At 47.9% G+C, this 11,252-nt stretch overlaps 1 protein-coding gene across 7 annotated transcripts in view; it reads left to right on the top strand.

Annotated features, from left to right (window-relative positions):
• Positions 1 to 11,252, top strand: part of LOC139407371 (gephyrin) — a 154,522-nt gene that overhangs the window by 111,619 nt on the left and 31,651 nt on the right. For 3 of the 7 annotated variants that reach the window (XM_071151091.1, XM_071151092.1, XM_071151093.1), the window contains exons 9-10: positions 3,335 to 3,376; positions 7,286 to 7,360. The exons of 3 other annotated variants lie outside the window; for them this stretch is intronic. In XM_071151091.1, coding sequence (XP_071007192.1) covers positions 3,335 to 3,376; positions 7,286 to 7,360 — 117 coding nt within the window. The remainder of the gene's footprint in view (positions 1 to 3,334; positions 3,377 to 7,285; positions 7,361 to 11,252) is intronic. One more of the 7 variants, XM_071151094.1, reaches the window with a different exon arrangement.

An 11,252-nucleotide genomic window follows, 5' to 3' on the forward strand; every position in this document is an offset into this window, starting at 1 on the left:
TGCTCTCCTTTTATTTAAATGTTTTGCTGTTGGCGGTAGGTGCAGTTAATTCAGAATCCCTGCGAATCGGGGAAGCAAAGTGTTCATATTTCCCACCATTTCATTTGTCTAAAAAGACAAACTCCTCCCCAGTGGACCTGGAGAACTCTAGCTAAATTGAGTTTGCCTACTGCTGGCCAATCGGATAGCTCAAATCACCGTGCCTACGAGCTTTCACGACCCCAGCCACAGTAAAGTTTCATTCTAGCCTACGTAATATTTCATCATTTTTTAAAACCAAGACTACAGAGAGACTGTCCAAGAATACAGCAAAGCGCTGATGTTTTAAAGAGTGAGTTCATGTTTAAGTTCATTTTAGCACTGTCAACACTGTTTTTATTCAAATCTATTACAAAACATAAAAGGCGATTTCCCCCTACTTCCCCTCGCTCTGCAGCTGCAATGAATGAGTAGCTATGTGTATGGATAGCCCTGCATTTGTATTATTATAAGCATTGTATCTATTTTAATATTGAGGAAAATGTAACTTTCTCTGGTCGTAGGTGCAACATGACTTTGTGCGTGAGGCAGATGCGGTGCGACTCGAGTTTCTCCATGAGGTGGAAGACTGTGTCCCCTCTCTCTGGTCAGTCTCACCGGAAGAAAAGGAAGGAGAGAGCAGGTGGAAGACGGTGTCCCCTGTCTCTGGTCAGTCTCACCGGAGGAAAGGAAGGAGAGAGCAGGTGGAAGACTGTGTCTCCTGTCTCTGGTCAGTCTCACCGGAGGAAAGGAAGGAGAGAGCAGGTGGAAGACGGTGTCCCCCCTCTCTGGTCAGTCTCACCGGAGGAAAGGAAGGAGAGAGCAGGTGGAAGACGGTGTCCCCTCTCTCTGGTCAGTCTCACCGGAGGAAAGGAAGGAGAGAGCAGGTGGAAGACTGTGTCCCCTGTCTCTGGTCAGTCTCACCGAAGGAAAGGAAGGAGAGAGCAGGTGGAAGACTGTGTCCCCTGTCTCTGGTCAGTCTCACCGGAGGAAAGGAAGGAGAGAGCAGGGACCATCAGAAACAAACTCTCTGCTGTCTCCAACCCTCCACTGAGAGTAATTCCATGTTGAAAACAACTGGGAACTCGTAAATCTCTGACTTCCGACTTCAGTCCATTCAAGACAACTGGGAACTCTGAAGAAATCCAACTCGGAATTCCAACTCGGAAACTCTGGCATCTTTCTAGAATTCTGTCTTTCTGACCTGAAGATCACTGATGTCATGATTTGACCTCATTATTTGTTTTGTTCCCAGTTGTCTTGAAAGCAACATAAAAGTCAGATGCAGGTACCATCAGTTCAGTAAATGAAACATTTAATTCCTATGAAGTGTTGAATGAAATGTAATGTGTATAGTACATTATTGTCCGTCCTTGGTTGGTGAGCCGTGATGACGAGAGTAAAAGCTTCTCTTTTGTCTCGGCTGGGTGATTGCCCAGCGGTCTGTTTGGCTCGGCGTCCCGCTCGGAGTCCCAGCGGTCTGTTTGGTTCGGAGTCCCAGCGGTCTGTTTGGCTCGGCGTCCCAGCGGTCTGTTTGGCTCGGAGTCCCAGCGGTCTGTTTGGCTCGGCGTCCCAGTGGTCTGTTTGGCTCGGAGTCCCAGCGGTCTGTTTGGCTCGGAGTCCCAGCGGTCTGTTTGGCTCGGAGTCCAGCGGTCTGTTTGGCTCGGAGTCCCAGTACCAAGTGCCAAGTCTAGGTCCAAAAGGTTCCTTAACAGCTTCTACCCCCAAGCCATAAGACTACTGAACAATTCATCAAATGGCTACCCAGACTATTTGCATTAATCCCCCCACCCCCCCCCCCCCCCCATTTTATCCCCTGTATATAGCCTCGTTATTGTTATTTTATTGTTGCTCTTAAATTTTTTACTTAAGTTAATTTAGTCAATATTATTAATTTTTTTTAACTGCATTGTTGGTTAAGGGCTTGTAAGTAAGCATTTCATGGTAAGGTGGTAAGGTGTACACCTGTGGTATTCAGAGCATGTGACAAATAACATTTGAGTTGAATTTTGATTTATTTGATTTGAAGTCACCATCACATAGTTCCACTCCCATTGCTTATACTACAGAGTATATAAGGATAGAAGGGTCTACGGCCTACAGGTTACCATCATCTACAGATCAAACAGGGTTAGAATGGTCTGAGGCCTACAGGTTACCATCATCTACAGATCAAACAGGGTTAGAATGGTGTTAGACAGTTATGAGGCCTACAGGTTACCATCATCTACAGATCAAAAAGGGCTAGAATGGTGTTAGACAGTTATGAGGCCTACAGGTTACCATCATCTACAGATCAAACAGGGTTAGAATGGTCTGAGGCCTACAGGTTACCATCATCTACAGATCAAACAGGGTTAGAATGGTCTGAGGCCTACGGGTTACCATCATCTACAGATCAAACAGGGTTAGAATGGTCTGAGGCCTACAGGTTACCATCATCTACAGATCAAACAGGGTTAGAATGGTCTGAGGCCTACAGGTTACCATCATCTACAGATCAAACAGGGTTAGAATGGTCTGAGGCCTACAGGTTACCATCATCTACAGATCAAACAGGGTTAGAATGGTCTGAGGCCTACAGGTTACCATCATCTACAGATCAAACAGGGTTAGAATGGTGTTAGACAGTTATGAGGCCTACAGGTTACCCTCATCTACAGATCAAACAGGGTTAGAATAGTCTGAGGCCTACAGGTTACCATCATCTACAGATCAAACAGGGTTTGAATAGTCTGAGGCCTACAGGTTACCATCATCTACAGATCAAACAGGGTTAGACAGTTATGGGGGTGTTAATATGATGTGTTAATATGATAGTTTGTGTTATGCTTTCTATGTACAGCATCTTTCCCACAGTTAGTAAAGGTTTTGATGCTTTGCTTGGGTCATTCACACACACACACACACACACACACACACACACACACACGTGTCATAATGCCCTTGACCCTCGGCTTCGCTGGCTTACCTGGGACAGACACACTGATGCTGCGTTCATGTGTTACTCAGAACTAGGAAACTCGTGTCTAACAGGGAAGCGGGGTACAACAACGCTATCCGAGTAACACTTGGAAGGCCATTTTGTATTGTTTTGGACTTCAGAAGCTCCAAGTCTGGATGCGTCTGATTACTTCTGATCATTCTGATAGCACATGAACACAGCATGAGACGCAGAGCGGTGGGCCTCCTGACGGACAGGGGTACTGTCTGTCTCAGAGTCTGTCTGTCTGGCTATGTTAACCCTGTTCTCTTTTCCCCTCCTCCTCCTCTTCCTCCTCCTTCTCCTCCTCTTCCTTCTGTCTCGTGGCACTAGGCGCGGCTCCCCTCCTGTTCATCCACCCTAAGCATTGCTGAGGTACTCCTGCATGACTTCTAATGCATCACCATGGCCACCGTCGTCATGGCATTGTCATGGCTTCAGTGACCACGGCCCCCCTCCTCCTCTTTCACCTGGCATGCTTGCTCACCACCCCACCACCCCCCCCCCCACACACACACACACACACACACACACACACACACAGAACCACTTAGGGTCATCACCGCACCATCCAATCCACACACTCTTACTGACATGTAATTTTAAGTACAGTGTTAGAGTTGAAACATCATGGTAGTCAGATGTTGATTGTACCCACAGTGCATTGCTCCACCCCTCTGCTGGTTTTGAGCTTGGCTTGGTCCACTATCTCGAACAGGCACCTCTCCTGTGGTTGACACTCTTGTAGTATTGATTTAACTGTTACGTAATGAGATTTACGATTGGGATGGAATATGGTGTCCATCTCCAAAAGATGGGCAGTGGAAGGACACTTCCACCCTGTCAGTAGATTTCCTCTTAGTAACTATTTAGAAAAGCCAGGGAAACGCTGAACACTAAGGGCTCTGATGCAATAGGCGAGAGTGGGGTAAGTTGAGCCAAAACGGTAAGTTGAGCCCCCCCCCCCCCCCCCCCTACGTTAATGACTTGTTGCAAATACAATCAATTTTCCAAGTTGATTCAAAATCATCACATTACACACTGCTCAAAAAAATAAAGGGAACACTTAAACAACACAGTGTAACTCCAAGTCAATCACACTTCTGTGAAATCCAACTGTCCACTTAGGAATGCAACACTGATTGACAATACATTTCACATGCTGTTGTGCAAATGGATTAGACAACAGGTGGAAATTATAGGCATTTAGCAAGACACCCCCAATAAAGGAGTGGTTCTGCAGGTGGTGACCACAGACCACTTCTCAGTTCCTATGCTTCCTGGCTGATGTTTTGGTCACTTTTGAATGCTGGCGGTGCTTTCACTCTAGTGGTAGCATGAGACGGAGTCTACAACCCACACAAGTGGCTCAGGTAGTGCAGCTCATCCAGGATGACACATCAATGCGAGCTGTGGCAAGAAGGTTTATTGTGTCTGTCAGCGTAGTGTCCAGAGCATGGAGGCGCTACCAGGAGACAGGCCAGTACATCGGGAGACGTGGAGGAGGCCGTAAGAGGACAACAACCCAGCAGCAGGACCGCTACCTCCGCCTTTGTGCAAGGAGGAGCAGGAGGAGCACTGCCAGAGCCCTGCAAAATGCAGGCCACAAATGTGCATGTGTCTGCTCAAACGGTCAGAAACAGACTCCACAAGGGTGGTATGAGGGCCCGACGTCCACAGGTGGGGGTTGTGGTTACAGCCCAACACCGTGCAGGACGTTTTTCATTTGCCAGAGAACACCAAGATTGGTAAATTCGCCACTGGCGCCCTGTGCTCTTCACAGATGAAAACAAGTTCACACTGAGCACATGTGACAGACGTGACAGAGTCTGGAGACGCCGTGGAGAACGTTCTGCTGCCTGCAACATCCTCCAGCATGACCGGTTTGGCGGTGGGTCAGTCATGGTGTGGGGTGGCATTTCTTTGGGGGGGGGACGCACAGCCCTCCATGTGCTCGCCAGAGGTAGCCTGACTGCCATTAGGTACCGAGATGAGATCCTCAGACCCCTTGTGAGACCATATGCTGGTGCGATTGGCCCTGGGTTCCTCCTAATGCAAGACAATGCTAGACCTCATGTGGCTGGAGTGTGTCAGCAGTTCCTGCAAGAGTAAGGCATTGATGCTATGGACTGGCCCGCCCGTTCCCCAGACCTGAATCCAAATGGGACATCATGTCTCGCTCCATCCACCAACCCCACATTGCACCACAGACTGTCCAGTAGTTGGCGGATGCTTTAGTCCAGGTCTGAGAGGAGATCCCTCAGGAGACCATCCTCCACCTCATCAGGAGCATGCCCAGGCGTTGTAGGGAGGTCATACAGGCACGTGGAGGCCACACACACTACTGAGCCTCATTTTGACTTGTTTTAATGACAGTGTGGTTTTCCACTTTAAGTTTGAGTGTGACTCCAAATCCAGACCTCCATGGGTTGATAAATGTGATTTCCATTGATCATTTTTGTGTGATTTTGTTGTCAGCACATTCAACTATGTAAAGAAAAAAGTATTTAATAAGAATATTTCATTCATTCAGATCTAGGATGTGTTATTTTAGTGTTCCCTTTATTTTTTTGAGCAGGGTATTTATTTGTTGAAATGACGCAAAAACAATGTTGATTCAACCAAGCACTGGAGAGAAAATATACCTTTTATCCACCAGTACACCAACACACACACAGCCAATATCCCTGTCCTTCACTCACTAACACTAACTCACTCACTCACTAACACTAACTCACTCACTAACACTAAGTCTCTCTCCTCCACTCATTAACACTAAGTCTCTCTCCTCCAGTCATTAACACTCAGTCTCTCACCAACACTCAGTCTCTCTCCTCCACTCACTAACACTAAGTCTCTCACTAACACTAAGTCTCTCACTAACACTACGTCTCTCACTAACACTAAGTCTCTCTCCTCCACTCATTAACACTAAGTCTCACTCCTCCACTCACTAACACTAAGTCTCTCACTAACACTAAGTCTCTCTCCTCCACTCATTAACACTAAGTCTCTCTCCTCCACTCATTAACACTAAGTCTCTCACTAACACTAAGTCTCTCTCCTCCACTCACTAACACTAAGTCTCTCTCCTCCACTCATTAACACTAAGTCTCTCTCCTCCACTCACTAACACTAAGTCTCTCACTAACACTAAGTCTCTCTCCTCCACTCATTAACACTAAGTCTCTCTCCTCCACTCATTAACACTAAGTCTCTCTCCTCCACTCTCTAACACTAAGTCTCTCACTAACACTAAGTCTCTCTCCTCCACTCATTAACACTAAGTCTCTCTCCTCCACTCATTAACACCAAGTCTCTCTCCACTCATTAACACTAAGTCTCTATCCTCCACTCATTAACACTAAGTCTCTCTCCTCCACTCACTAACACTAAGTCTCTCACTAACACTAAGTCTCTCTCCTCCACTCACTAACACTAAGTCTCTCTCCTCCACTAATTAACACTAAGTATCTCTCCTCCACTCATTAACACTAAGTCTCTCTCCTCCACTCACTAACACTAAGTCTCTCACTAACACTAAGTCTCTCACTAACACTAAGTCTCTCACTAACACTAAGTCTCTCACTAACACTAAGTCTCTCTCCTCCACTCACTAACACTAAGTCTCACTCCTCCACTCACTAACACTAAGTCTCTCACTAACACTAAGTCTCTCACTAACACTAAGTCTCTCACTAACACTAAGTCTCTCACTAACACTAAGTCTCTCTCCTCCACTCACTAACACTCCCTCTCCTTCACTCACTATCACTAACTCACTGTCAGACCCCATGCAAAATGTGCTCTAGTTTGGAGTGAAAACTCTTGAGAAGTTGCCATCACATTATTTGGTTGTTATTTCATCCATTTCTGGTTCTGTATCGTCGTAGTAGTGCTTGTTTTGCAGTCAGTGGACTTTTTTTGCAAAGTATTTTCTTTAAAAAAAATTGATTGCTGTATGTGTGTCTGGGCAGTAGTCCTGGCTTGGATCTCTGTGTGTGTGTGTGTGTGTGTGTGTCTCATGGTTAGCTTATGGGTGGGTGTGTGTGTTTTTGTTTCACTGTGTGTGTGTGTGCGTGCGTGCGATTGTGTGTTAGCGTGTGATTGTGTGCCCACGTGTATGTGTGTGTGTTAGGTCAAAACTATACATGTGTTCTAATGTAATGTACCAGGACATTTGCATGCTTTCCTACCTGCGTGTCTGTGTGTGTGCGCGTATGTGGTGTGTGATGCTTGATGGCGTGCGTGAAGGCGAGTGACCTATCCTGTGGCTTTCTCCAGGCCTCACGGAGAGAGTTCAGGGCTCACCTGGATGAGGTCATCACGCTCAAGTCAAGGTACTCTACCTTGGACCAGGTAAACCCCCCTTACCTTCTATCTATCCCCTCCCCCTTACCATCTATCTACCCCCTCCCCCTTACCTTCTATCTACCCCCTCCCCCTTACCTTCTATCTACCCCCTCCCCCTTACCTTCTATCTACCCCCTCCCCCTTACCTTCTATCTACCCCCCTCCCCCTTACCATCTATCTACCCCCTCCCCCTTACCTTCTATCTACCCCCTCCCCCTTACCTTCTATCTACCCCCCTCCCCCTTACCTTCTATCTACCCCCCTCACCCTTACCTTCTATCTACCCCCTCCCCCTTCTATCTACCCCTCCCCCTTCTATCTACCCCCCCCCTTCTATCTACCCCCTCCCATTACCTTCTATCTACCCCCTCCCCTTACATCTACCCCCTCCCCTTACCTTCTATCTACCCCCCTACCCCTTACCTTCTATCTACTCCCTTCCCCTTACCTTCTATCTACACCCCTCCCCTTACCTTCTATCTACCCCCTCCCCCTTACCTTATATCTACCCCCCACCCCCTTACCTTCTATCTACACCCCTCCCCTTACCTTCTATCTACACCCCTCCCCTTACCTTCTATCTACCCCCATCCCCTTACCTTCTATCTACCCCATCCCCTTACCTTCTATCTACCCCATCCCCCTTCTATCTACCTCCCTCCCCCTTCTATCTACCTCCCTCCCCCTTTCCTTCTATCTACCCCGTCCCCCTTCTATCTACCCCCTCCCCTTACCTTCTATCTACCCCCTCCCCTTACCTTCTATCTACCCCCTCCCCCTTACCTTCTATCTACCCCCTCACCTTACCTTCTATCTACCCCCCTCCCCTTACCTTCTATCTACCCCCTCCCCTTACCTTCTATCTACCCCCTCCCCATTACCTTCTATCTACCCCCCCATTCCCCTTACCTTCTATCTACCCCCATCCCCTTACCTTCTATCTACCCCCCACCTTACCTTCTATCTACCCCCCTCCCCCTTACCTTCTATCTACCCCATCCCCTTACCTTCTCTCTACCCCCCCTTACCTTCTATCAACCTTACCTTCTATCTACCCCCTCCCCTTACCTTCTATCTACCCCCCTCCCCCTTACCTTCTATCTACCCTCCTCCCCCTTACCTTCTATCTACCCCCCTCCCCCTTACCTTCTATCTAACCCCCTCCCCCTTGCCTTCTATCTACCCCCTCACCTTCTATCTACCCCCATCCCCTTACCTTCTATCTACTCCCTCCCCTTACCTTCTATCTACCCCCTCCCCCTTACCTTCTATCTACCCCCTCCCCCTTACCTTCTATCTACCCCCTCCCCCTTACCTTCTATCTACCCCCCATTCCCCCATGCCGGCATGCGGGCCCCGCTCCCCAACATAGACACAGCTACCGTCACCACACAGCACTAGGGCCTCATAGAATCCAGTTAAAGACAGCTGTCAGGTCAGACATCCAGAAGTAGATAGACAGGAAAGAGGGCCAGGGTCCACAGCCCACAGAGGTCTCACCGTCTCAGGCAGACTGCCCTCTGCAGCTCCCCTGTGTGGTGATGCAGTACTGGAGCTCATCTACAGGACATAGAGACTGTAGGAAAGAGAGGGAGGATGTACATTAGGAGAGGCAGGATGTAAACATAGGATATATATTGACATAGAAACACACACTATGAAAAGGTTATATTTTGGAATTTGGCTCATAGAGTAGTATGGGTAGTGTAATCTTGCTTAGCAATTTGGCTTGTTCTGTTCATATCAACACATATCTTTAATTATGCATTTTAACAGTGTGTGTCCATCAATAGCAAAGCCCATACAGTAGAGTACTTTACACTAGGGTTGGAAATAGATGGTGTTCAGTAGAGTTGGAGATAGGATAGTGTTCAGTAGGGTTGGCGATAGGATAGTATTCAGTAGGGTTGGAAATAGATGGTGTTCAGTAGAGTTGAAGATCGATAGTGTTCAGTGGAGTTAGAGGATAGTGTTCGTTACAATAGGGTTGGAGATAGTGTTCAGTACAGTAGGGTTGGAGATAGGATAGTGTACAGTAGGGTTGGTGATAGGATAGTGTTCAGTAGGGTTGGCGATAGGATAGTGTTCAGTAGGGTTGGCGATAGGATAGTGTTCAGTACAGTAGGGTTGGAGATAGGATAGTGTTCAGTAGGGTTGGCGATAGGATAGTGTTCAGTACAGTAGGGTTGGAGATAGGATAGTGTTCAGTATAGTAGGGTTGGAGATAGCATAGTGGTCAGTAGGGTTGGTGATAGGATAGTGTTCAGTAGGGTTGGCGATAGGATAGTGTTCAGTAGGGTTGGAGATAGAATAGTGTTCAGTAGGGTTGGCGATAGGATAGTGTTCAGTAGGGTTGGAGATAGGATAGTGTACCGTACATCTCTCCCCATGCCTCTCTAGAACTCCTCCACTGTTCATTCTCTGTCATTCATTACCCATCTAGTCGTGGTGTGCCTGTGGGGAGGGGAGCATTTATTTTAGCATTGTTATTGTCTATGTATGTGTTTTTGTTAATGTCTATGAGAAGAGATGCACGTGAATGTCCTTGTACCAGAGAATAGGTGGGTGGGTGGGTGGGTGGGTGCCACAGTAGCATACAGTCAGTATAGCCAGAAGAAGTGCTGAAGGTTAGCCCTGGAGAATTCTAGAGTAGTCGTGTGAGAGAGCCAACCAGGGACATCTCTCCCTCTCTCTCTCCCGCCTCTCCCGCCCCTCTCTCCCTTGTTCCCTCCCCTCTCTTCCTCCCCTTCCTCTCTCCCTCCCCTCTCTCCCCCTTAGGCGCTGCTTTGGGAATTGGGTCTCATCTTTGGAGAGCTACAGAAGAACTCCTCTTCCTCCCCTTTCTCCCTCCCCTCTCTTCTATCCCTCTCCCCTGTGGGACAGGTCATTGGTAGAGGAGGTTGGAACTCCTCCTCTCCTCAACTCTGCTCTCCTCAACTCTGCTCTCCTCAACTCTGCTCTCCTCAACTCTGCTCTCCTCTCCTTTTCTCTCCTCTTCTTCCCTCCTATCATCCTCTCCCCTCCTCTCATTCTCTCTTCCCCTCCCTGCCCAATGTCACAGCCCTCTCCTCTTCCTCTCCTCCCCTCCCTGCCCAATGTCACAGCCCTCTCCTCTTCCTCTCCTCCCTTCCCTGCCCAATGTCACAGCCCTCTCCTCTTCCTCTCCTCCTAAATCTTCCTCTTTGCATAATTTGTGTTACAGTGCCTGTGTTTTTCTGCTGAGCTCAGCACAGAAACACAGAAACAGTCCCCTCATCCCCTCGGGCCGCTTCTAAACCTCTTCTCTTATTGGTCCATTGATTTACCCCCGGGCATTTAGCTACGCAGCCGTCGCCGTCCACTAAGAGATCTTTCTCCCTGATCCAGCCTCCGCACTCGCCACTTGCTGTACCTCCCAACCCCTCCCCACGTCCCTCCACCTCTACCCACCCCTCTGCCATTGATCTCCGTGGCCGATCGTCATGACAACCCATCGTCAGGCCGTTTCAGGGTGTTTCCGCAGCGACTATCAGGTTGCCGTGTAAAGCGATTAGGGTTGTTGGCAGATGTGTGTTTGTATTCTTGGCACTCTGTATTAGGTAGCTGTATTGTCAGGGTCTAGCCCAATGCAAGCTCTGCTACACACACACAAACAAACACACAAACACACAGAAACACACAGACACAGTTACTCAGCATATTCACACATGATGTATCAACAGTTTACTCAAACAAATACACCTACACATACATACAGTGTGTTTGGAAAGTACACAAATCCCTAGACTTTTTCCACATTTTGTTACATTACAGCCTTATTCTAAACTGGATTAAATTGTTTTTTCCCTCATCAATTGTTGAAGCACCCTTGAGTCTTCTTGGGGACGACGCTACAAGCTTGGCACACCTGTGTTTGGG

Source organism: Oncorhynchus clarkii, chromosome 4 (genome assembly GCF_045791955.1).
Source record: "Oncorhynchus clarkii lewisi isolate Uvic-CL-2024 chromosome 4, UVic_Ocla_1.0, whole genome shotgun sequence".
NCBI lineage: Eukaryota > Metazoa > Chordata > Actinopteri > Salmoniformes > Salmonidae > Oncorhynchus > Oncorhynchus clarkii.